Source organism: Saccostrea echinata, unplaced genomic scaffold, assembly GCF_033153115.1.
Source record: "Saccostrea echinata isolate AGI-Se365-2 ecotype Australia unplaced genomic scaffold, CSIRO_AGI_Sech_v1 ptg000014l, whole genome shotgun sequence".
NCBI lineage: Eukaryota > Metazoa > Mollusca > Bivalvia > Ostreida > Ostreidae > Saccostrea > Saccostrea echinata.
Window position 1 is genome coordinate 16,453,868 of NW_026889763.1, and position 27,764 is coordinate 16,481,631.

Sequence of the window (27,764 nt, forward strand, 5' to 3'; positions counted from 1 at the left end):
TGTACATCGTAATTTATCTGTTTACAGAAGTATCCTCTCTTTTAATTAGGGTAAGTCATACTTTACTGGTGATTTCTTTTAATTCTTTCTCGTGAACCCTCAATAACATTTACATTAGTTAGTTTTTTATGCCTTACCTTTATTTACGTGTCGAGTTTGATGCTCGTCGATATTTTAAAATGAATTTTAAATCCCAGTGCATCATTATAAATGCAGATTTGGTAAACGATAACTTTCGTACAATTCTGTTCATCGGAAACGTTAAATTTATGAAGTTTTACAAGAATTAAAAAGTGTTCAAAGTTAAAATACTTTCTTAGGGTTTCGCCTGACTTGTTCTTTGAAATGAAAAGAAATACTCATTGAACAAAAAATATTTAAGTTATTATTCCACGTGTGATAGAAAGCCATTTTGAGGCAGTAAGAACCTTCAGCTTTGAAAATTTAAATTTGCGAAAGTATTTTTTCACGAACGACTCTTTGTTTAATCAATACTCACGCAAAATCCAGAATTTAGCACACATTGTGTACATTTGATTATGCATTAAAAACGTACGAAATTAAACTAACATATTTTCATCATTATATAATGCATTTCAATGGAAAAAAAGATGGTCCAATTGTGACTTTTTCACGACCTGGTGCTATTAATTTATTAACACATGTATCTGTTTAGGTAATGTTTCTCTCGTGTAAATTATCCACTATGTTGTTATATATTGGCCAGATACCAAAAACTACAAAATTTTTAGAATACTGACTTTTTTAAAATATATATTACAGGTTTATGATTAACTGGGTGAACAATGAACACGAGAATATACTGTCTCATTTTCCTTTTTGTGAACCTTGACACAGTGCAACATGCGGAATGTCAAAAAATAAACGGAGCCACACTTGCCACTGAGCTTAACAGGGTGGCTAATGCAGTGGGGCGGTCATTTATACAAGTAGGTATCTAAGTTTCAAACGAAGTATTAGATGACGATTTTTTGCTTGGTCTAATCCAGACAATGAAGTAAATCTTGGGTACTTAAATGCTAATGTTGAAGAAAAAGAGATGAACTTGTCATCTGAGATAAGTTAATGAAAATCCAATGCTTTTAAAATATACTTAAGATACTATCAAGTTTATTAATCTGTAACCTTCCTGAAGATAATCCTCTAATATGTAAAAGGTGAAGATAACCGTGGTCAATTTCATAAACCCCATGAATCTAGTGTTAACGAAGTTCGTTCCTGAGCTTTTGAGCAGATTTTTGTCTTGACCTCTTTTTAAAAAATTCTGCATAATGTTTTAGTTCTTACATTTAATTTGGATTCTACAATGCTAATTCAACTATATTCAATCAAAACCCCATGATTAAATTCCATACCAAAAACATTAAGTGAGAAACTATAATATTTTTTGGCGGAAGGTTTTTTTTTAGAAGAAAATGATCAATTTTTTTCTTTCGAAATATTTACAGTATTGTTAAGTTTAGATTCCTATTTTTACATGCAGCCTTCACACAAAGTTATTTTGTGCAGTGAAATGTTTTACGCTGGTCCTAAATAATATATTGTATTAACCGTCATGAATTCTATCAACACATTGGACAAATATAGCAAATATATTGTGAAAGTTCTGGGGAAAAATAGCCCACTTTAGGTTAAATATTAACTCTTTTTTAGTTATATCTAAAAATTAACATCACAGACCCCCACTTTTAATTTTCTTTTCTGAATATACAAGATAATTTTAACCATTCTACTTAAATTCAGAAAAATGTCATTACTTTCAAATGATTTTTTTTGCTTGTTAAATTTTTAATGCCAGAAAAATGACATTTTATCAGTACAAAAAGGTCAAATAATTGATTATGCGAAGTAATTTGAAACTTTTTTTGTTGTCACAAATTTTAGAAAGACTATTCAAGATGAAAAAAAAGACTGTGTTTGTTCCCATAATTTATTTCAATAAAAAATATTAGAGGAAACACTTTGAAAAATTTATTTATGTGTTAGACGTACATGTAATTACAGTGCAAAAAGGTCATATTAAATGCTCCGTAGCACCAAAAGAAGCGCATTGACCCTCATTTTTGGTTTTGATTTTTAATTAAGCTATGTGTACAGATTTCAAAAATATACTTGATGAAAATCTTAATACTTTTGATAACAGGATCCAACCTCCTTAAGCATGGATAAGCTTTCCCTGTCGACCGTTCACGATCGCCTTGAGCCCTCTGTATTCATCATATAAACGGAATATCCCGTAGTCAAAACAATTGTCTTAGACTACTAATTATTGATATGAAACGTCAATTAAAATACATGTATGACCTAACTATAGGTTTTATTTGCAAACAACATCTTCATATCGACCACAGAATTCGCAAAATGCTGAGATTATACGAGATATGTGAAAACCCAATAACATTAACTTATGTATCAGTATCCTGCCTCTATTTAAAAGTTGGTCGTACTCAGAACATGCTCTTGAGTATCGAATCAGTTGGACGATATGAACACTATATATATGCAAGTGATATTGAAATATTATATAAGACATGGGGAAAGTTGACGATGAAAAAAGCTGAGGTAAACACGTATGTCATATTTGGCTTGATGTGACACTCTATGGTTTCCTTTATTTCGAGTTCACTGGGGTATATCGAGTAAACATTTGAATGAAAATGACTATTGTTAATTGGGAAAACTTCATAGTTATATCAAAATGTTGAATGGAAACCACAGCAAACGTTTTCTTCTTTTCATGAAGGAGTTTTTTTTTTAAATGAATTCTACTTAAGAAGAATATAAAACTAAGTCTGATAATGAAAGAGCACAATCAGAGCCTGTGGGAATTCCAGCAGATTCTCTGAAGACCTTGTTTCAAAAGACAGAGATATTGTCAATGAGGAACTCCAGCATCCTTTTAATATAAAATTCAGAGTACTTGTGTGTAGAATTAGAATGATATAAAGCAAAATAATTATGCATGACAAATAACAAGATAAGAAATTTTCCGAGCTCCATTTTTATTGAAAAAGCAATTGCCTGTAACGTCAAAAAGCATGATCTTTAATTTATCTTACAGAATGATTGCACAAAGTCTATAAAAGTTGATGACATTGTATGATTTAAAGTACAAAGTGTACAAAAATTAAATTCATTTATTATGTCAAATCAGAACAACGAAAATCATTAAATATGTAAAAACTGACATCAGAAGTTGAGATGACTTATACATTGAACTTACTGAAGTGATGGGATATATTATACAACATGCTAACCGAAAATCAGTTTAATATCTATATGCAAAATCAATGGAGTTGGTGAGGAGGTGGTGGTGTATTCATTTTTATTTTAAAATTCAATAAATGCAATTTTGTGAAAATTTAATTAGTGGGAGACCATTTTTAATCATTAAGTTATTGTCGAGCCTCCGTACATCAAAGCTTAATATGAAAGGAAAGAGTAGCACACAATGCTTTTTAAAGGGAAGTTAATGTTATATATAACTTCTAGCAAAATATTATTTCCAAACTATAAATAAAGACATGCATTGCTTTTTTATTTTTCAGAATATCTATGACAAACTAAAATATACACATACAGCAAGAAACGGAGGTGATCATTCACGAGAAGTAAGTATTATCTAACCTTTCGGCATATTTACATTTAAGATGTGTACTTCGATATTTCTTAAGACATTTTTCAGGAAAATTTTAAGATACGTTTTAGGGTGTAGAACGAAAGCGTCTTTAGAATATCTTAAGATGTCTTAAGTTCAATCCTGAACATTTTTCTTTTCTTCTTTATTGTTTAACAGATTTTACATGTTAGACATATTTTAAAGTCTCAATGAAATATGAAGATAATGAACAGTAATCAAGCTCGACAGTCCACTGAAACAGTACAAATTTAGAGCAGATAAAATACGGACCTCTAAAAACATCAGAGGTTGGATCAGGTACCATGGAGGAGTAAGCATCCCCTGTCGACCGGTCTTACCTGTCGTGTGTTCTTTGACATGATCAGGCAAACGGGAAAGTTCGTAGACGACAATTCAGTCTGAAAATAATGGCTTAACAATTTGTATGAAAAACTTCAACATTCGACTTAATGATAGATTGTATTTGCTGACAACACTTGCTGTGGCTTTCAACTCGATATTTAGAAATATTGACGACGTATTATCAGTTAAAGGGGCCTGGACACTGTTGCAAAATTTACTTTTTAAATTTCTCTGTTTTCTCAAAAATAAAACCAGTTGAATGAATTGAATTTACACTGAACTTACATGACTATTTTAAGAATTAAATGTCAGCGACATTCTTTTTAACATCACGTCAAACATCTGATTTTGTAAACAGGGCACGAGCTCTGTTATTGTTAAGTACAGGTCCACGTAACAATCAGGCAGCCTATATATAAAAGGTGATACATGGGGGTTCTCAGAAATTAATGATTTTTCACTCACAGTTTTTTCTTGGGCTATAAGCATGTATGTGGAAGGAAAAATATTTAGGGTCATTGTTACTATGGAAACCTGGACAAAGAAATTTCCCTAGCAACCGGCCAATTTTTCTTTGTAGATTGACGAAAATTCACTCATTTTGAAGGCTTTATACAAAATGTAAATATAGTAATTTTTTTTCTTATCTAGTGTAATGAGAAAGATACACTTTTAAAGTCATCTGTCAACGTAATTACAAGAAGTTACATTCTCTAATATATTTGTTATAGACACAGGAAAAGATACATGTTTCCCATTTTTTTGCTGATTCAGCATTTTGCTTGATTTTAGCAAAAATCAAGTCGATATTATTCATTTCACCATCTTAATACAATTGTTTCATCTTTTTCATGTAAAACCACAGGAAAACCTCTCTAAGAATTTGAAATAAAAAGTTTTGCAAATTTGAAATTCCTACCTGTTGCTAAGCAACAAAAATGGATGGTTTGATAAAATTAAAAAGGGGAAATTGTAAAGCATTGGAAGAAAAATCGGATAAATTGTAATCATTGAGTACCAAAAACAAATTTTAAAATAATAAAATATAAAATATTCTTCCTTGTATACTAAAGACTATTTTACAATAAGCTATCTCCATGGCAACTGCAAATTTTCCTTAGCAACGAAGCATTGAAAGTTATTTTTAGCACATATTCATCTAAGTTTTTAAAACATTATCTGATTCTTATAGTTGAATTGCTATTGCCCAGAATCGACATTGTCAAACTGTTTTTTTTAAAAGTATTTTTAAGGTAATTCGTCCATAGCAACAGAACTTGTCCACATAGCAACAAGTGCATTTTATAACGAATCAGTATGTAGCAATTCCTCAACAAAAAATCTCTGTCTTTAAGGATGTTAACTAGGCAAAAACATTCTACTTATAGAAATGAAAAATCATTTACTTGACTTGCTGGTATTTTTTCCACTTTCAAATGGTAAATTAATGACCTACTTTTTTATGCTAGTGGCTTATTGAGACTCGAGAGTCTTAAAATTTCTTGCAATTTCCTGAAAATTTTGCATCATGACCAATATTTGCAACGAAAACTGGATAGTCTAATTTCTGACAAGTTTAAAAAATACAGTAATCTCATTATAAAAAAATAATAACTTTTGATGAGGTCTACTTGTGACAATGCAGACCTGATGAGTTATTGGTTGGCCGAGGCCGAAGGCTGAGGTTAATCAGTTCGTGACGAAGTCTGTATGGGCACTAGTAGGCCCAATAAAAAATGTAATCATTGAGTACCAAAAACAAATTTTAAAAGAATATAATATACAATATTCTTCTGTGTAAACTAATGACTTTTTAAAAAATTTCCATCTCCATGGCAACAGAAAATTTTCCTTGGCAACTAGGCAAGGAAAGTAGTATTTAGCACGTACATGTATTCATGAAAGTTTTTAAAAATATTTATATTACATTTTAGCAGTAAAACTGAATTTGCGCAGCCTAACTGGCTACTCTACCTTTTTGTTGAATCTTCCTATGTTATTGAAATTGTAACAAATATCTAAATATCCCACATAAAAAGTTTCTGGGAGGGGGGTTGGGGGGAGGGGATTTGAGGAGTGTGTTATACAGAAATCCCTTACTGTGTGTCCTTCTGACCATGCAATCTTCTCCTTCCTATAACTTTGTTATTGAAAAACACTGGAAGCACATACTTTGTTCAGAGATTGCTTATGACCAAGGGGGTACCATGCTCTTGACGCAAGGTCATGCCAGCATGTTCAAGGTCACTGGCAAAAAAATGTATAAAATTTGTAACTTTATGACGGAGAATGATTGGATACTCGTACTTGGTACAGTGATAGCTTTGTTGACCAACGTGTGTTAAGACCTTGACTCAAGGTCATTTTGGTTAGTTCAAGGTCACTGGCTGAAAAATTTAAAAAAAATTTGTGTGGGCGATAAGTGATTTTGTAACGGCGAATCTTTGGAATCTCATACATGGAATAAAATTTCCTGATGATCCAATAGTGTATGTCGACCTTGACCCAAAGTCATTCCGGCAAGTATGTAGTCACTGGCAGAAAAACTATGTAATGGAGAATTACTGGAAGCTCATACTTGGTACAAAGATTGCTTTTGACCTGAGAGTAAAGCCGACCTTAACCCAAACATATTTTGGCAAGTTCAAGGCCACTTACAAAAAGTATAAAATTCTGGTCTGGCATATAACTTTGAAATGAGAATTACTAGAGGCATATACATTGTACAGAAAATGCTTTTGACCCGTGGGTTTGTCATGACCTTGATCCATGTTGGTTTTGGTAAGTTCAAGGTCACTGACGAAAACATATTAAATGCTTCGCGGGTATGTTAAGGCTACACCCAGAGATATCCTACTTGCCTTTACAATATGACGTCATAGTAAGCTGTATGACGTGAACTTAGAAATAATGATTTCTTAATATCTATCTTTAAAGTTTAATTTCAGGTCCAAGAAAAGAAGGGTATCATTCAAAACTTAATATAAACTAATTCTTGTCGTTTTTGGGTGGTATAAATAGCTAATGATTTAGCACGGGGGTTAAATACCAAACCCATGACGTCATAACTATTGATCAAATATTTGCCGAGTGAAATTAAAGGTGACGAGAATTCATGTAAACAAATATATGAAATGGGAGTTTTAAGGCATATACCGTGAATGTTAAGTGTGATTCATAAGGAATTAAAGATTAAGAATCAGGTACGCTGATATATTCTTATCATGTTTTCTTATAATGAACACAGTCAGTGCTTTGAAATCCCGATCAGCCGTTCCTCTGTCGTTCTATAACAACAAAGATGCAAAAGTTCAACACTACGCCGCATACTTTGAAACATAATTTTTGTTTGTATCGAAAGCTTGTATTCTATAGTACTTGGAAAGTGCTGCTAGAATCGTGTGGTTAACATGAATTGATAAAAATTCCTTGATCGTATGTATAAAATGTAAAAATTTTGGTAAGGTTTCATGCGAAACTTTGGAATATTTTTTTCTGTATCAGGAGAGTAGGATTCTAGCAGCACTTTTCATGGCCCAGTGATGTTTTTACATAATTATTTTCACTAAAAGAAATGAATTATCTCCGGGGTAGTGTTGAACTTTTCACTTTTTCATTAAGGCAATTTTTCTATTTATAGATGTCACGTGATGACGTCGTAGTGGAGTGCTTCTTTTAGTCTAAGACTCAATGACGTCTATACAATGGATAATAATAGTAAAATGTTTTTCTTTGGTTTTTCCGATTTATCAATGTTACATTTTACGAAAAAAGTCTAAATTCGCCGAAATATGATCTGGGTACTGCCTTAACATACCTGCGTTGTCTGAACTCCAAATTTGTAATGGAGAATCACTGGAATTTCAGCTTGATAAAGAGCTTGCTAATGATCCGAGGATGTGTCCAGATACTGAATAAAGATCATTCCTGCAAGTTCAAGATCACTGGCTGAAAAGTAAAAGAATCTTGTCTGGGTTATTTTTCATTGACCCTTGACTTTTGACCTTATGACCTCAAAATCAACAATGATCACCCTTTTCGTAGGGGTTGGGGGGGGGGGGGTTGATGTTTGTCATGCTAAGGATTTTTATCTCACCTGAGCGAAGGCTCAAGTTAGCTTTTCTGATCGAAATTTGTCCGCTTTCTCTCAACGTTGTCGTTGTTAAAAACTTGCACATTTTCAACTTCTCAAGAACCACTGGGCCAATTTCAACCAAACTTGCCACAAAGTATCCTTGGGTAAAGTGAATTTAAGTTTGTTTGGTTGAAGGGCCACGCCTTCTTCCAAGGGGAGATAATTATGATTTTGTGAAAAATTAATGGCATCATTTAAAAATTTTCTCAAGAACCACTGTGCTTGAAAATATGAAACTTATGTGGAAGCATCCTCAGATACCGTAGCGTAGATTTAAGTTTGTTCAAATCATGACCCCCGGGGGTAGGGTGGGGCCTCAATGGGCGACAAGAGTTTTACGTATCAATACATAGGGGAAATCTTTATAATTTTTCACAAGAACAACAAAGCCATGATTGGTCATGATAATATAAAAAGCATCCTCAGGTAGTGTAGATTCAATTAGGGCCCCGCTCTGCGGGTGCCCTATAGTGATCAGTCTGTCCCTCCGTCCGTCCGTCTGTCCGTCCGAGATCTCTTGTCCGGAGCATATCTTCTCTCTCCTTGGCCCAATCTGGCTCATACTTCACCCACAGAGTGTCTTTGGGTAAAGGGTGTGCAGTGACCTTGAAACATGTTTCTAGGCCTAAGGTCAAGGTCATAGCAGAATTATATGAAAAATCCTTGTCCGGAGTATATCTTCTCTCCTCTTGGTCCAATGTGACTCATACTTCACTCACAGAGTGCCACTGGTCAATGAATGTGCAGTGACCTTGAAAAAGTTTTTAGGTTAAGGGTCAAGGTCAAAAATAGCCTCTCTGTTTAAATCCTTGTCCGGAGCATATCTTCTCGCTCCTTGGCCCAATCTGGCTCATATTTAACCCACAGAGTGCCTTTGGGTAAAAGGTGTGCAGGGACCTTGAACCATGTTTCTAGGTCTAAGGTCAAGGTCATAGCAGAATTATATAAAAAATCCTTGTCCGGAGCATATCTTCTCTCCTCTTGGTCTAATACTTCACTCACAGAGTGCCACTGGTCAATGGATGTGCAGTGACCTTGAACGAAGTTTTTAGGTCAAGGGTCAAGGTCAAAAAGCCTCTTTATTTAAATCCTTGTCCGGAGCATATATTCTCTCTCCTTGGCCCAATCTGGCTCATACTTCACCCACAGAGTGCCTCACCGGGTTTGTTCGATTTGTTAAACTCACACATCACTGAACGTGGACTGACAACACAGGTAAAATGTTTTTGCTTTGCCACATTTCTAATCTTAGTTTTCTAGATTATAGTTTTAATATCTTCATTAATAGACAACAAAGTTTCTACGTTTCTAAAGTATTTAGGATAAAGTTTACATCGTGAGAGTGCTAGTATACATGTCAATCAAACGCATCCCGAAATTCGTTGTTTTAATAAAGTCCAGATAAAAGAAGTTTCCTAACACATTTTTATTATATTTCTGTGTGAAATGCTACAGCAACATATAAGCGATGATATTATACAGAAAAATTGAGAAAATATTAACTTCAAATCTGTGTCCCAACTCCTTTAACATTAGTTACTTCCATTCATATGTCGACTCGATATATCCCAGTGAGCTTGAAATAAAAGATACCACAGAGTCAGACACATCTGTTCCATATTTGGATATTTTACTAGAAAAAGACATTAATGGTAACCTAACAACAAAGCTTTATGATAAACATGATGACTTCAATTTTTCAACCGTCAACTTCCCTTACTTATGTAGCAATATACCCTTATCACCTGCACATGGGGTTTTTGTCTCCCAGTTGATTCGATACGCTACGTATGAACAATTTCTAAATCGAGGCAAGCTATTGACAAAAAAGTTGATGAAACAGGGATATGAACAGTCTTGTTTGAAGTCATCATTTTTCAAATTTTATGGTCGATACAATGACCTTGTCAGTAAATACAACCTATCATTAAGTCAAATACTGCCTGATATTTTTCATACTGATTGTTAGGCCATTATTTACACACTGAAATGTCTACGGATTTTTCCGTTTTTTCCTGATCATGACAAGGAGCACACGGCGGTTGTGACCAGTTTGCAGAGGATGCTCACTCCTCCATGGCACCTGATCCCACCTCTAATGTTTCTGGAGGTCCTTGTTTGCTCTACTCCCGATGCGTATTGTTTTAATAGACTTTGAGCTTGAATACTGTTCGTTATCTCTATTTTTCATTTAGACGTTTTTGGATATATTCTGCTTCATACAATTACAAAAATAAGTTTGCTAATAGCAGGGCGCAGTGAGTACCCATGGGTATTCCGAACGATTGTTGGAAGATTTATCTCCAAAAACAACATATATATGGTCATTCAGAAACTCAAGCAACTTTTAATATCAACGTCGGAGTGCTTATGTGTTCAATTAGAATGTTTTTTAAATATAATTTTGTAAATGACCGATACATGGAAAGGTCAGTAAATTTACGAGTTCCATTTTTATTGAAAAAGCAGATGTCTATGAAGTAAAATACCCAAAGCTTAATTTATCGTGCTGAATTGTTGTATTAAGTGTTGAAAAGTTGTACTAATATGTACTAATAGGTGTATTAATTTTGATAATTTTTTAATTTCAAATGTTCTAGAAGTTCCCTTGAAGTTTTTAAGTGTCTATATCTGATTTACACCACTCGAATATATATATATATATATATATATATATATATATATATATATATATATATATATATATATATATATATATATATATATATATATATATATATATATATATATATATATATATATATATAGTTGTACAGCACTCCTGAAGTTTCCATTTCACTGCTGTTAATATTTTAGTGATGGGTTAAGAAAGAGGCTTGGTAAAACATTTACTGGAACCCGTTATGTATCTTTGTTTGTAAGGATTTATATGTAGTTTAGGAATTCATTATAGGTATGATATTTAAATATTTGATTATTTGGGTTATTGTAAATATTTTAAACTGACATATGATTTTGAAGAATTTTCTTCCTTAAAATAGGAACTTAAGTTAGATAACCACTTAGAGAAGCCCATTAAGGGTGAAGATATCATTTTTTTATTCTGAGAGAGTATGAATTTCCTTCTGTGTGTAATTATCTTTACTAAAATATAATTTGATATCATTTTGTACATGTACATAAAAGCTAATTGATGAAAAAGATACATGTATTTGAAAATTATAACGGAAGACCAGGATGGACTGTATATGATAAATGGACGTTAAAGTGTAAGCTATGATAAAGACTAACTGTTGATATTTACCTTTTCAAACTATTAAAGAGACATAGAATTTATAAAATAACCCTGTTGTCAGCACTTATTATTGGAATATTTGAAGGATGTTTGAGAGTTGTAATTTAGAATGCAACTATTTATGTTCTTCATTGCCTTTAAAGATTGCACGGAAAATTAGTCAACGAATGGAGAATATGAAAACTTCTTTGACTTATCTTAAACAAACAATGGAGAATACGTTTGGGCAGATGGCTCCCAGTAATACATACCAGGATTGCTGCGTGGACGGTAATTACGAGAACAATCTGCATTTTAGAACCAAGGTAAAGACCCCTAAAGTGCCAAGAGAGATAACTCCAAAATCGAAAAATCATTATGTTTCCTTTATAAACATTTTTTTAAAACAATGTTTGCTCCATATGTTAAATTTGCTTTAATTTGTTGATTTTTTTAATCACTCCTAACTTAATTTTTTTTTTCTGCTTATCATAAATAAATTATTTTAGAACGTTCTGCATTAAAGCAGATTTAAGCATCAATATAAACTTTATACATATTTCACCGTGATGACCATTTTTTTTTAAATTCTATCCCTTTTCTCCATTTCTTTTTTTAGGTATCATTAGAGGAGTTTTGCTATAGTAAGCCAAATTATGTTAGAGAAGAAAACCTTAGATATCCTACGATGAATGTACTGGATACCATGAAAACAAACCACGAAAACAACAAAAACCTCCAGTTTCAATACATTGCTCTGAATTCAGGACTTTTTATTAATTATCCAGCAACAAAATTAACTGACTGTGACACATATGATCCGAGGTTCAGGTAGGATTAATATCTTATTCAATCTTAAACATTTAATTTAAGATAGAACCCAGAGAAACCTTTGCCGACTTAACTGAGATCTTTATGGCAATCCCGTATTACACTTATTTTTTCTGCCGTGTTACTTGAGTGAAAATGTTATAAATATTTATAACGTTTATTTTGCACTTCAACATTAATGAAAGATTTTTTTTTTTACGTATGGCACGCTTTAATTGTTTTACAATAATTAGATTAGAAAATTATGATATTGTGAATGTAATTAAATAATGTCCCACAGAAAAGCGTGGGTGATTTACTCTAAAGACTTCTCAAAAGGAAAGATTAAACCCTATCCAAATTAGAAAAATGTAAGACATTTTATAAAAAAAAAAAATAAGGCAAAGTTTATACATGTATTCAGGTTAATCTGATTTCTTCTTACTCCATAAAAGATATATTACAGCTTCTAGTAAATATTCCACCAAGCCTCTTCCTTTACTCCTCATAAAAGTAGTAGTTAAGGAGAAACTTCATCAGTACTACGCAACAGCATATTCAAGAAGGTGTGCTTGTCACATGTGGATATTTAAAAACGAGACAAAAACTTTCCAAAAATTTGAAATCCTGTATTTTTGCCAAAATCAATAGCATCAAAAACATGACTTTAAACTCTTTTACAAAACAATTCCCAACAACAAATCAAAGGAAAAAGGCATTTGACACCATAAACAACTGATTCCTCAATAAAAATGGAACTAAGAGAAAATTCATATTTTGTCATTGGTCATCTACAAATTAGACTTACTTCGTTAAATATCATTTGATTCTAAACACAAACACTTTGAAGTTGATATTAAAAAGATGCTTGAATTCCCTATTTACAATTTATACGTTGTATTTGGATTCCAGGTCTTCCAACAATTTGTAATTGTGAATTTCAATTTGGAAATTCCATGGGTACGTGTTCTTAAAGGTGCTTAGACACGGATTTGAACTTAATATTTTCTCATATTTTCTGTATAATATCACGACTTATATATTGCAATAGCATTTCACACGAAAATATAATTAACAAATTATTTTATCTGAAAATTATTGGAACTACGAATTCCGGGACGTTTGATTAACATATTTTTGCACTTACACAAATTTTAACTTTACCCTTAATATTTAAGAAAAGAAGCGATTTTGTGTGTATTAATGAACAATATTACAACTATAATCCAGAAAATTCAGAGTAGAAATGTTCGAGAGCAAAACCAACTCACCAGTATTGGCAGTCCATGCTCTGTGATATGTACAGAGTTTAACAAATTGAACACACCCGTGAAACGTTAACTGTTTTTGTAAACAGGGCACGAGCTCTGTTATTGTTAATGTTTACGATTCACCGGATGTGTTCAATTGTTAAAGTCTGCACACACCACTGAGCACGGACTTACAATACTGTGAGTGGGTTTTGCTTTCGAACATTTCTACTCTGAATTTTCTGGGTTATAGTTTTAATATTTTTCATTAATACACAACAAAATTGCCACTTTTCTTAAGTATTAAGAATAAAATTAAAATATCTGAAAGCGCAAGGATGTGTCAATCCAACACGTCTAGAAATTAATTTATGTTACCCTATTGTAATTAAATTTCATAACTATAACTAAATTTGGTTTCAAAATTATTGTACCTAAAATCGCTAGATGCGGCAGAAAAAGATTAACAAAATGAATAAAAGAAGAAAAGGCATTGTAAAACAGTTGTTTTTCATCATTTCTTAATGATTCCTCTTTATAGTTTTACCACGTATGTTTATATTTAGCTTCAGGTCGAAATCATCTATTATTTTCCTTTTTAGACCTTTTTTTGTGGCCAGTACTACTACTACTCCCAGGGACATAGTGGTCGTCATAGATATATCCGCTTCCATGAGAGGGTATAAGTTGACTGCAGCCAGGCATGCGTTTAGCACTGTCATTAAAACACTAAGTGCCAAGGACAAGGTGCAGTGTATATTTTAATGTTCTATTTCTGCAGAGCATTTTTTTTAACCGCTAAAATATTTCGAGTGGATGACAGCGTTACATTGTTAGTTGGAGTCAAAATATAAGAGAATAGCACAATGATTTCTTAATTGAAAACACGATAAATGCGTCATGTGAATATTAAAAACAATACTCTTAAAACGCACACTTTATTATTACAATAAAAGTATTTGATGTTTACAATGTATTCCATTTCTTAATAGATTGCTATTGTTGTATTTAATGATGAGGCGGACAGCCCCAGTGGTTGTTACAGTGATATGTTAGTCCCGGTCACAAACACAACTCAGGAATATCTGGAAGGTTTCCTTAACGCGAAAGGGGCGAGTGGCGGATCTGACTATGCTAAGGGTCTCCGCAAAGCATTCAGTTACCTAAAGACAAACTCAAGCAAAGGGACAATGTCGAGAGGTAAGATTTTAATCTCCATGCAAACGATTTTTAAGAAGTGACAAAACACACACACACACACCCTCACACACACACACACACACATTAATATATGATGCTTTCCGTTTCGGAATTTAAAATAATAGCACTAAGAATCACAAGCAAAGCAAAGATAACTTTAAAAGTGTCAATTACTTTTGTCATTTTTTCCTGATATATTTTAAGTTAATGTAATTCATAGTCATTTTTACAGATATCATTTATGGTACTACATTTGTTAAAAACGTCAAACCTGGTGTATTATTTACACAGTGGTTTCATCAATAAGTCAAAATCGCCTACTTTAAGGAAATACGATAGCATTTCTTCAAATGTAGAAATTGTAATACCTACACGATATGGATTTCTTGCAGAGCAGATCATCTTATTTTTGACTGACGGGGAAAACTTAGGAGACAATCCACTAGAAATCATCAGGGATGAGAATCAACAACTTCAGAATAGAGTTGTCATTAATACGTACGGTATAGGAGCAGGTACGTATGTCACAGATAGAACTCACACCAACACTTACACAAAAAGGGAAAACAAAGGAGCAGGTAAGTGTGGTACAGATAGAACACCAACACTTACACAGAAAGGGAAAACAAAGGAGTAGTTAAGTGTGGTACAGATAGAACACCAACACTTACACAGAAAGGGAAAACAAAGGAGTAGTTAAGTGTGGTACAGATAGAACACCAACACTTACACAGAAAGGGAAAACAAAGGAGCAGGTAAGTGTGATACAGATAGAACACCAACACTTACACAGAAAGGGAAAACAAAGGAGCTGGTAAGTGTGGTACAGATAGAACACCAACACTTACACAGAAAGGGAAAACAAAGGAGCAGGTAAGTGTGGTACAGATAGAACACCAACACTTACACAGAAAGGGAAAACAAAGGAGCAGGTAAGTGTGGTACAGATAGAACTCACACCAACACTTACACAGAAAGGAAAAACAAAGGAGCAGGTAAGTGTGATACAGATAGAACACCAACACTTACACAGAAAGGGAAAACAAAGGAGCAGGTAAGTGTGATACAGATAGAACACCAACACTTACACAGAAAGGGAAAACAAAGGAGCAGGTAAGTGTGATACAGATAGAACACCAACACTTACACAGAAAGGGAAAACAAAGGAGCAGGTAAGTGTGATACAGATAGAACACCAACACTTACACAGAAAGGGAAAACAAAGGAGCAGGTTAGTGTGGTACAGATAGAACTAACAACAACACTTACACAGAAAGGGAAAACAAAGGAGCAGGTAAGTGTGGTACAGATAGAACACCAACACTCACACAGAAAGGGAAAACAAAGGAGTAGTTAAGTGTAGTACAGATAGAACTCACACCAACACTTACACAGAAAGGGAAAACAAAGGAGCAGGTAAGTGTGGTACAGATAGACCTCACACCAACACTTACACAGAAAGGAAAAACAAAGGAGTAGGAAAGTGTGGTACAGATAGAACACCAACACTTACACAGAGAGGGAAAACAAAGGAGCAGGTAAGTGTGGTACAGATAGAACTCACACCAACACTTACACAGAAAGGGAAAACAAAGGAGCAGGTAAGTGTGGTACAGATAGAACACCAACACTTACACAGAAAGGGAAAACAAAGGAGTAGTTAAGTGTGGTACAGATAGAACTAACACCAACACTTACACAGAAAGGAAAAACAAAGGAGCAGGTAAGTGTGGTACAGATAGAACTAACACCAACACTTACACAGAAAGGGAAAACAAAGGAGCAGGTAAGTGTGATACAGATAGAACTAACACCAACACTTACACAGAAAGGGAAAACAAAGGAGTAGATAAGTGTGGTACAGATAGATCTCACACCAACACTTACACAGAAAGGGAAAACAAAGGAGCAGGTAAGTGTGGTACAGATAGAACTTACACCAACACTTACACAGGAAGGGAAAACAAAGGAGCAGGTAAGTGTGGTACAGATAGAACTCACACCAACACTTACACAGAAAGGAAAAACAAAGGAGCAGGTAAGTGTGATACAGATAGAACACCAACACTTACACAGAAAGGGAAAACAAAGGAGCAGGTAAGTGTGATACAGATAGAACACCAACACTTACACAGAAAGGGAAAACAAAGGAGCAGGTAAGTGTGATACAGATAGAACACCAACACTTACACAGAAAGGGAAAACAAAGGAGCAGGTAAGTGTGATACAGATAGAACACCAACACTTACACAGAAAGGGAAAACAAAGGAGTAGTTAAGTGTGGTACAGATAGAACTCACACAAACACTTACACAGAGAGGGAAAACAAAGGAGCAGGTAAGTGTGATACAGATAGAACACCAACACTTACACAGAAAGGAAAAACATAGAATTGTCAGAAACAGATACTGTATACGTCCGGTATGGAGACACGTGACACATACACAGTTAATTCTAACACCACGGACGAATATACATAAAGGGACCAAAAGAAGAATTATTAGCCACTTTATAAAAACGAGTATAACAGGCAGAGAAATTTGTCATCTGCACAATTTGGATAGGAACCTATTTCATTCAATTACAACGATAGCATCGATATTTCATGCAAATGTAGTGTTAAACTACAAAATGCTTTTTTGGTTGTTAGTCTGGGAATTGATGTTGCAGCTGTTGCAGAAAAAAGGCATAGCCCGCGTAAGCGGGTTATGTAATATTTTTTTTTTTGCAATAGCTGCAACGTTAATTCCGGTACTAACAAAGAAAGAAAGACATTTTATTGTTTATATTTATATCTGTACAAATAATCATTTAAAGTAGGATTGAGTAGATGGATTATTGTATTATTGATATGTACGTCATTGTACGTTTCGTTGATGGAAGAGCCACTGCTCAAAAAATCTGTAGAGGTAATATGCTAAGCGGTGTTTACTGACTGATAAACTGCAATGGTTTTCTTAAGAAATAAAGGAGATAATTTTCAGTGGATGTAAATTATTAACAAAAGAAGCTGCACAAATGCTATTTGCAATGGGCCTCTTATTCTAGACTTGTAAAAGACAATAGTGATATTCAGATTACATACTGATCTATCTTTTGATTTCTTTAGGTCTGAGCAGCGAAGACAAAGAGTTGTTGAAAAATATGACTGAACAAAAGCTTAATAGCATTTCATATGGTCATGTAAGGGTAAGAACTTAGTCTTATTCATGGGAAAAGATAAATCTGAAATACTTGCAACCATGTCTAAGAAATATAAAGTATTATCTGAAATGGAACATTATATCTTCAGAAGTGTTAAGGTTAATTAACTTTCTGGATATATAAGCTAATACATATAAATGTTTTTCATTCAGCAAGATCGGTGATATACATGTACAACAAAACTTGTAAGTGGTCGACGTGTTTTACGCATTAAATCTATATAGCTGAGATTAAAAAAAAATCATTGCAAGGGTTTAAAACTAAAGTTAGAAAATGTTTGCTATTTATCAGTCACAAATGTAAATATAAGTAATAGGTATCATTTTTTTAACTTTTATCGGGATGTAAATACAGTTGGTACGTGAACAAATCTACCATAAAATCCTTCGGACTTTATGGGATTTGATCACATGACCAACCCGTATTTACATCGCGATAAAAGTTTTAAATGATACCTTATTTCTTGGTCATATGTTCATTATTTCATAATTATTGATCGATGGAATCATTAATAAGGATTCGTTAGAAAAACAGTATTCAATTGTTTATTACAAAATTGTGACTATCCAATCACTACTTCAAACGAATCTTAACTCTGATGTGTAATTAGCACTATAAAGTTTCCTCTAAGACTAGTCATTTTTATATCCTTCATTCAAAATATTGCCTTCAAATACATTTCTCAAAAGCAATCATTTAGAAATCGCTTGTCAAAGCCTTGTCAATTTCTCTAGGTTCGACTTCCAGCTTCTTCAAATGGATCTTGCTGAAATGTTTAAACAATTGAAAATTTAAAAATGAAATTTTAAAATCATTGAAGAATGTATCCATTATTAGTTGTAAACGTACAAAACAAAATTAATAAAACACATTTCCAATTTTTTTTACATTCATTTCAAAGCTTGTTTGATACTAAGCGACTGACAGGAAAAGACAAATACCTGGTGTAACATAGAAAACTTGGATATATCATCTTGCATTTGAATTCATTTTTAAATCCATTTTTAAATCAGTCAAATATTTCGCACATTTCTCCAAATTTTACTCGCAGTTTTTTTTTTTCAGAAAGCACTGATTATGTAGATACTATTACAAGTAGTTGAAAGATGTTTACATTTTTAAATTCAAGGAGTAGAACTAATACAAATTAGTTGGTCATTTGCAGTCTGGAAAATCTGTCATCATAGCGGATGTTCAGACGACTTCACTGTCGGAAGTACTGGGTACTTACTACAACTACTCCAGTCTACCTATATCACAGTCCCCCGCATATACACAACCATACAAAGACTTGTTCAGTAGAGGTGAGGCGTAGTGAGTCAAACTTTTATAAGTATTAGTTTAAAACCTGCCTTAGAAAACTTTACTTTTTAAGGGTGTAAAACTCATTGATATACTTAATTTTATTTTATCATGTAGAATTCGTGATGACGGGTTGTTTGCCTATTGAGCATCGTGGAGCCTTTGTTGGGGTGGTGTGTGCCGATATTTTGTTAAGTGAGCTGGTATCGGAAATCATGTACCTCCAAGAGGGAGAATTTTCTTACGCCTTCGTAATCGATGGTGAAGAACGGACACTGATTCATCCGCTTCTTCCGGATCCACGTGACGTCACTGCAGAGGAATATGACGTAAACAACATCTATAACTTTGAAACTTCAGGAGATGTTCATGAAGTTATAAATTCCATGAAAAAGAAAGTATAGAAAAGCTAAATTTATTGCATATATATATATATATATATATATATATATATATATATATATATATATATATATATATATATATATATATATATATATAAAATCTTGGGATATTATAGAATTCTTATCCAAATAGTGCCTTTGGCGAGGGGATGCAAACATACAGGAGGTGAATAAAATGATATCCAATCACAAATCATAGGAGATTCTGATTATAGTCACATTTTACCTAATTTTATAATGACTGTTACTTTCTTTCCCCTGTTCTGCGACGTAAAACAGGCGACGAAAGAGGGAAGGTTGATTTATTGATTGATTGGACGTTAAACAACGTAGATTTAATCAACCCCGTCACCTGATTTACGTCCAAGAATGGCATGAATAAGTTTGTGCCTATTTGGATAAATGGTTCATTTCACACACTTTGTATTTCGTCGCCTTGTAATCTTACATAATCAAAAATACAAACATGAATTCAGACAAAATTCCATATAATTTATGAAAATCATTGATAGAACAGAAAATACTTCAAAAGTAGTTCTCTTCTTTTTCCTTTCCAATTGGATACAGGAAAAAAATATGTGATAAGAGACTTTATTTTGTTTTGGACTTTATGTAAAAAAAAAAATGTAATTTAGTTAATAATAAATTTACAGTTATAAAAAGATTAAAATCATAGATGCTTCTTTAATTTTTTCCCCCAAAATAAATACATGAAAGCTTCCTATTTCAAATATCAGTTTACTTCTCTGTGATAGAAGTTTATTTTTTTATTTGGAATAAGAAAGTTTTACTCTGTTAGTTTTAATTCCCTCTTATATATCAAAGAAAAAACGTAAAATTCCACATTGTACTTTGATAGGGGTGAGACGGGACAGAGAATGTTACTGACGACTGTGATAGAGTCCAGAGGAGACCGATTGTACGATGGAGACTCTCAGAGACAGCTTGATGCAGTGTACTACTGGACTCCGGTAGGTAGTTATTTAAGTTAGATTTATTTTAAGATCATACAGCAAAATTAAAGTTGAATATCCCTGAAAAAGAAAAGTGTTGAAATTACAGAACGAATGAAAATGTGAACATGTTTTATCACTTAACAACAATACCGGCACATTTCGGGAATAACATCAAAAAAGCTTGTTAGTTTGGTCGATCAGTCTTTTAATTAACATATCTAAGTGTGTTTAAAATGAAACATTTTTAGCAAAAACCAGGTTGGGAAACAACTTTGACCCTGTTCCTTAGCTATATTATAATCCAAGTTTTCTGGTGTAAAAATTGTGTTAATTTGAAGTTGACATCTCGGTTCTCCATGAAGTACTCTGATATTTGTATCTGAATTCTCATGTCACTTTCCTAATATAAAATCACTGAATCAATTTTAAACGAGGAAAAGGCGTTTCATACAGAAAAATCACAAAACTAGCACCTTGTATGATTCCTGACGACACTGTGCTTTATAAAACTATTTTCTTCTTGAACATAAATTGGCTTAAGTTACAAAATATACAAAGCTCAGTGTGAATTAACATCTAAAATCAACTCCAAAAACCAACACGTCATGAAAAAAATGAAGATCAAGTTTTAACACTGCAAATGAAATATATGGAGATAACGAACAGTATTCAAGCTCAAAAGTCCATTAAATATTACAAAATAGGTACAGAGCAAACACGGACTTCCAAAACTTCAGAGGTGGGATCAGGTGCCAAAGACATGTAACATAATCTCTGAAAAATATTACTGTTGTAATATCATTATGAAAGCATTATTATTTCTATTTATTTCAAGCAAATGTCCAAAGGGCTGGAATGTGTACCTTAGAAATTAATTGTTTAAAGTTTTCTATCAAAAGGGATAAATTAATTTTGTTAACGTTTAATATAAACTTCGGTAATAATTTTAAAAATTTGACCCACAATGGAGACGAATGGAATTAACATAAATGTATTTAAGCAAAGATATCTGCTATTATTAAAATGCTCCGGGGCCATAAAACTTAGATGAGCTCACTTTTGATCTCAGTCTCACTTTTACCAAAGGAATTGATAGTAGAAAAGTGAGATTTAGATCAAAAATGGGCTCGTCTAAGTTTTATGGCCCCGAGGGCAATATAATTTGTAAATACACTAAGACCAGGAAACAAAAAAGTTTATGCAAAGACAATAAGGATACAATTTGAAATATTCGAAATACGTAAAGAATGGTTTCGTGTTTTTTTTCAAGTTTGCTCATTTCATCCTACTATTTGAAGCAGTCTGAAAACTTGAAACATTTCTCCCAGCCCATGGAACCGTATGTGTGTGTGTGTGTGTGTGTGTGTGTGTGTGTGTGTGTGTGTTTATTCCAAGTAAAATCTTACGTTATTTTGACAGATTGTTGCATCTGGAAGCAATTTGTCTCTGTGCCTTGTGTTAAAGAAAAATAGCAACATCACTACACTTAATGACCTTCCGCGTTCGCCTACAGACACCAGGGGTTTTGTATACCATAGATGGGATTTAACCAGATGGCCCCCACCATACTGTAGACATTTCAACAGATATGCCACAAAAGGTCTGGTTTGGTCCTAATTTGATTCAATTTCACAGTCAAATAATTAAAAAACTTACTTTGTAGTTCATTTAACAGAGTTTTAAAAATCGTGAAAGATAATGATGGAGAGAAATAAAAGAAAATGTGTTTCCTTCAAAGATTTCTTTTTCTTCAAGATTACATAATTAAGAATTTCTGCAGAAGTGCAAAAAAAAAAAAAAGAATGCAATCAAATTAGTTACCAGTAAATCATTTTTATTCTATTACTCTAATTGAAGACCTTTTTTGTATTCATATGAAGCAGAAATTATTTAAAATTTTCTACATGAAAAGGAGAAGTCTCTTGCCTTCAATTTGACATTAAGTTATATCCAAGGCGTTTATCAATTAATGATATTCATTTTCATCTATACATTGATTCGATTTATACCATTGAGATCAAAATAAAATCTCCACAGAGTCTAACGCATCTGATTGATATCTGGATGTTTTACTAGATAACACAAATTTTTATGATAATTTTGGGAACTTTCCTGATGTCATCTTTATTTATGTAGCAATATACGATTGATAGATTGTGTGTTGTTTTATGTCTCATTCAAAATTGTTTTCACTCATATATAAATACTCATCATATACCTGTGAAGGGCTTCAAATTTAGATATTTAATCGGCAGTCAGGGCCATTGAGCAATGAAGACTAAGGATCTTAATCGTGCAAACGCCTACCGTGACACTGGACTTCGGTTTTTAAGGTCTCATCCGAAAGAACTATAACTTTCACTGCTAGTGCTTGGCGAAGGAAAAGTCTATACCTATGTTACGTTTTAGGTTTGACGCGGCGAGCGAGAATGAAACTCATGCCTCCCAGTCACGAAACAAACGCCCTACCACCAGGCCATCGTGACCGGTCGCAATATACGAAAATGATTATTACCTGCATTTGGTAATACGTCTCCAAAATGATTCGATATACACAGGAGCATGTTCTATGTACAAACAGTTTCTTACCCTTGGCAGACTTTTACGAAGAAGATGATGATAGATAATCGTTTAAAGACAAAAAATCGTAAATTCTTCGGCCGATACAGTGGCATTGTTTGCAATACAAGCTGTCATTTGATCGAATGTTCACTGACTGTTTTTTATAACAATCGTTAGGTTATTATTATTTGCATATTAAATGAAAATTAATAAGACAAAGGGCTTAAGGCAGATGTCACCACTCGAAAGGGGATGTTTACTCTTCCAGGGCACCTGATCCCTCCTATAACTTCTTTAGGGTCCATGTTTCTTCTGTTCTAAATCTGTATTGCATACTTGACTTTTGAACATAATTACTGTTCACTATCTTCATTTCATCTTCTTTAAGCAACACATGAATATGTTGTAGTTCTCGAGAGGGACGTTAAACAACAATAAACAAACAAACAATATATTGTAGCTACAGTTAATTTTGTGGAATTATTTCTTACCATATTTATTTATTTTTCTAAAGCCAGAACGACGGTAAAATTTACACCAGACGCGTTCACTGATCCGCTAGAATACAAGGGGGTTGAAGAAACTGAACAAAGAGTGCAACAGTATGCGAAATATCTCGCTGGAACAATTACAACAAATCCAGGACTTAAAGTAAAAATTATATTCTGCTTCTTAATTTGCTATAGAATCTTTAATAATCAAATGTAATCAACAAAATTTTACATACAAATACCCCTACCTAGTTTGATTTTTGCCTAAAAAATTATCATTTATATAAAATACTTTTTTATACATGAAGATAAACACAGCGATTTATATAAAATACTTTTTTTATACATGAAGATAAACATAACGTTAGGTTTTGTCTATCGCCGCACAACAAGAATATTACCGACTTCGTTATGACGTTACTTTTTGGCACTCATTTTCAGTTCATCCACAAATCTTTTTAAACTTTCACATGGTTCTTTTTAATAAACCTCACTTCCATTTTGCTGTGAAGCGTTCTGAGTTGTATTATTAAAATTATTTGATATTTGTCCAAATGTTATTTCTAAATCCATTCCTTTTGCGTAGGTCTTATGTAAGTTACTGACGATAAAGGTTGACTGATCGTGCACTTACATTCTTATTCCTCAGTTGAAATATTGTATGGTTTGATAACCTGATTTAACATGATTTAACATTGAAAATTTTCACCCCTCGAAAACCATTGTCAACCTTGGCTGCGCCTCAGTTGACAATGGTTTTCTTGGGATGAAAATTTTCAATGTTACACTCAACTACATGCAGTATTTATACACTAATACAGGAAATAATTACCATTATAAAAATACAAAAGTTGCATAAAATACTAATGTAGATGGACAGAACTTACGAAGAAAAAAGTGGATGAATATGCAAATGTAATATGGAAAGTTAAAATAATTCTTTTATGAAATAGCTTAAAACTAGTCGATCTAGTACAAGTTGGGAGTGTACGAGAAATAAAACGTATATATGAGAGTTTTAATATATTTATAGATGAAATGAAAATGAGTGCAGAAGAGAAACGTCATATCGAGGTCGGTACATTCTTGCCGCGCGGCGAATGACGAGACCTAACATAATCTGTTTTTTAATTTTTTTTTTAAAAAGTATCATATACCCGGTATGTCTGAATGAAATTTTAAAGTTAAAATTTAAAAAAAAAACGATAGAGGTATCAATATATAAAAGAATGAGAGCACTTTAAAGTGTCATTTGGAACCTTTTCGGCCACCCATTTTAAGCCTTGCATTAGACTATATCTATGATTATTTTGCGTTCATATGCTTTTGATATTTATACTTCGAATATTTTATTAAACACATTTCTGTAATCCCACACAACGTCATTGAAAAGAACACGTATAAGCCTTAAATTCCGGAAATTTGAACTGGACCACTTTCGAATTTAAGGTACCCGCAAATGGGCGGAGATATTTAAATCGCATGGAAGTGGAATGCACATTATTTCAAGATTGATTCCACAGTATGAATTTAAATGGAGGAGAGAGAGATTGTGTAGTTTTATGATTCACACAAATAATAAATGATTCCTGGCCATACATACTGATCATTTTCATGATTCGTATCCATATGTTTGCTGCCTAGCACCAAATTAACTCAATCTTAGTTTTCGTCTATATATATATATATATATATATATATATATATATATATATATATATATATATATATATATATATATATATATATATATATATATATATGAATAAAAAATGCCCCCTGCCCTTTTTTTTTTACTTTAGCTTTATCATTTTTCGTTTTATATGCTGAATGCTTTTCAATTCAAAGAATGAATGTATGTTTTAGGAAAGATTCACCATTTTAGGCTACCTTTTTGGCACAAGTGTCGGATAAGTTAGTTTTCACTTATTTCCACATATTTATTTATTTTATTAACTATATTTTTAATTTGTTGTAAAAAGGTTTTAAAAATGATTAATCTGTAATTCGATATATTTTTACTTCTCTCATAATTTGTTTACTTATGTCATGCACACAGACTACCAAAATGGTCATTCTTTAAACTCTTTCGTGAAGTTGAGATGAAACATGTCACTGCACGTATCACATATATATACTAAAAAATCCATTGTTTAAAATAAAGCAAATAATATAACATACATGTAGTATATACATGTATATTAAAATGAAAGAAAATGCACATTATCTCATACTTCATTGATTTTATTTAATAAAGTTTTAGGAATTCTATCTTCATCTTAAGTTTTTAAAAATGCAAAACTATTTATTTATTAACCTGACATTATCAAGCGTTTAAATATAAATTCCATCATCAAATTACCAAGCGTTTGAGTACAGATTCCAACATAAAATTACAAAGCGTTGGAATACAAATTCCAAAAATACACTAATAAGCGCTCAAATACAGGTTGTCCAAAATGAAAAAAAAGTTATCTATCAAAATCTCTATTGCATAATGGAGTAAACATATGTGCTACTTAAAGACATTAGTATGACTCATTTTAATGAGATTGAAATAGTAAACGATATATAGTGTTGTGTGGACAACTAGGTTCAGCTTTGCTGGAAAGGGCATCACAAACCCTAGTTGCACTCCTGCACTCAGTATGTATATAAGACAATGGATCGATTTAATGATTTGCAAAGTTGGGAATATAACGTTTTCATTTTCGTTGATGTTACAAATATTACACTTTAAGGGGTACCGACCCTCTGATATGAGAGATAACTTTCCAAGTAAAAAATACGAATACTACTCACAGTTTTCATTATAAGAGTTTCATTATTGAGACCTTGGAGTAGTCAATTCGATCAAACCTGACATATAATGGAAACATTGTCTTCTACTTCTTTGCCTCTTCTTTTCAAATTGTTTTTTTTTTTTTATATTTAACAAAAAATATTTAAATTCCATAATAAAAGCCTTATAAATTGAATAAGTTCTATCTTTTTAAGGACAATTTTAAAAATGGTTTAATATTTCAAGTACCAAATGTAGAGTATTTATTTGTATGAAATTTTTTTTCAATGAAAAAAAATATTTATAAGAAAGATAACTCTTGCTTACATATGTATTTTTTTCTTACAAGTACATATAACATTGTGATATTCTGACTTAGGAAGCAGCGCTTTATTATGTTTCTAATATGAATTTAATAGGTATTATACTAAATATTATTTTCATATACACTTCATACTTTTAATTTTATGGTGTGGTACTAAATCATTACTCCTTCTATCCTCTGTGTTAAAATTTATTCATATCATGATCCGACATAAAAATCATTTCTGAAAAAATAAGCAGCGCTTCATACCTCATATTGTTTTCCATTTGAAGCTGATGCTATAGCTCTTAATGAAAATTAATGTTGGGAAGTTTAAAAAAAATGTGAAATTTAGAGCAGAGGGTCATTAGTCCTTAAGATAATTTATGTTGAATATTTAAGACGTCGGCTATCAATTCTATTCGAGCTACTCATCCCATTGAAGACTTCTGGAAAACAAACTCTAGTCGAGATGCTCCTTACCTGGTTTGGCGATATATAATGACGGAAGATGGTGTCAATAGAATCTACCCAGGAATACGGTTAACCAATGATTATGATCATAAACTTAGACCTTGGTAAGTAATGTAGATAAGTTCAAAAAGTCTTCACAGTACCTTTCCAAGTATTGTTGAAGAATTGTTCATACAATGATACATATATCTAGCATACAAACATAAACTCAAACTTTGGAGTATGAAATTAAATTAAACCAATCATAAAATAGAAATTAATTATTTTCAAATTAGAGGAAATTCATAAAACGACTTTCATATTTTTAGGTACCGCCGAACTGTGTCTCAGAAATTGCTTAATGTTGTGTCCGCTCCTTATGAAGATTCCTGGGGATCTGGAAAAGTTATCTCAATAACGAGGGCCATTTTGAACCGGTACATATCTCCAAAACAAGTCCTTTAAAGTAAAACAAAAGAAAAGTACCCTCTAGATGATATGGTGTAACTACATGTGACAGAAAATGGTGTTATAAAGTTCACATAGTTGACAAATTATATGTTGAAAGCTTCAGTTTGTGTTGTAGATTCATATTTGTTCGAATACTTGTAAGGGCTCCTTCCCGGGTTGGGTGCCGATTAGAGGGTCAAATGTGTTGCATGGCAAAACATTT

At 32.7% G+C, this 27,764-nt stretch overlaps 1 protein-coding gene across 1 annotated transcript in view; it reads left to right on the forward strand.

Moving 5' to 3' along the window:
* Positions 1 to 797: 797 nt before the first annotated feature.
* Positions 798 to 27,764, forward strand: part of LOC133187288 (VWFA and cache domain-containing protein 1-like) — a 33,459-nt gene continuing 6,492 nt past the window's right edge. The window contains exons 1-15 of the mRNA XM_061322650.1: positions 798 to 950; positions 3,570 to 3,632; positions 11,538 to 11,699; positions 11,993 to 12,204; positions 14,036 to 14,180; positions 14,426 to 14,633; positions 15,026 to 15,148; positions 17,743 to 17,822; positions 19,003 to 19,141; positions 19,257 to 19,537; positions 20,410 to 20,514; positions 21,919 to 22,099; positions 23,576 to 23,712; positions 27,041 to 27,216; positions 27,421 to 27,528. Coding sequence (XP_061178634.1) covers positions 807 to 950; positions 3,570 to 3,632; positions 11,538 to 11,699; positions 11,993 to 12,204; positions 14,036 to 14,180; positions 14,426 to 14,633; positions 15,026 to 15,148; positions 17,743 to 17,822; positions 19,003 to 19,141; positions 19,257 to 19,537; positions 20,410 to 20,514; positions 21,919 to 22,099; positions 23,576 to 23,712; positions 27,041 to 27,216; positions 27,421 to 27,528 — 2,264 coding nt within the window. The 5' untranslated portion in view covers positions 798 to 806. The remainder of the gene's footprint in view (positions 951 to 3,569; positions 3,633 to 11,537; positions 11,700 to 11,992; positions 12,205 to 14,035; positions 14,181 to 14,425; positions 14,634 to 15,025; positions 15,149 to 17,742; positions 17,823 to 19,002; positions 19,142 to 19,256; positions 19,538 to 20,409; positions 20,515 to 21,918; positions 22,100 to 23,575; positions 23,713 to 27,040; positions 27,217 to 27,420; positions 27,529 to 27,764) is intronic.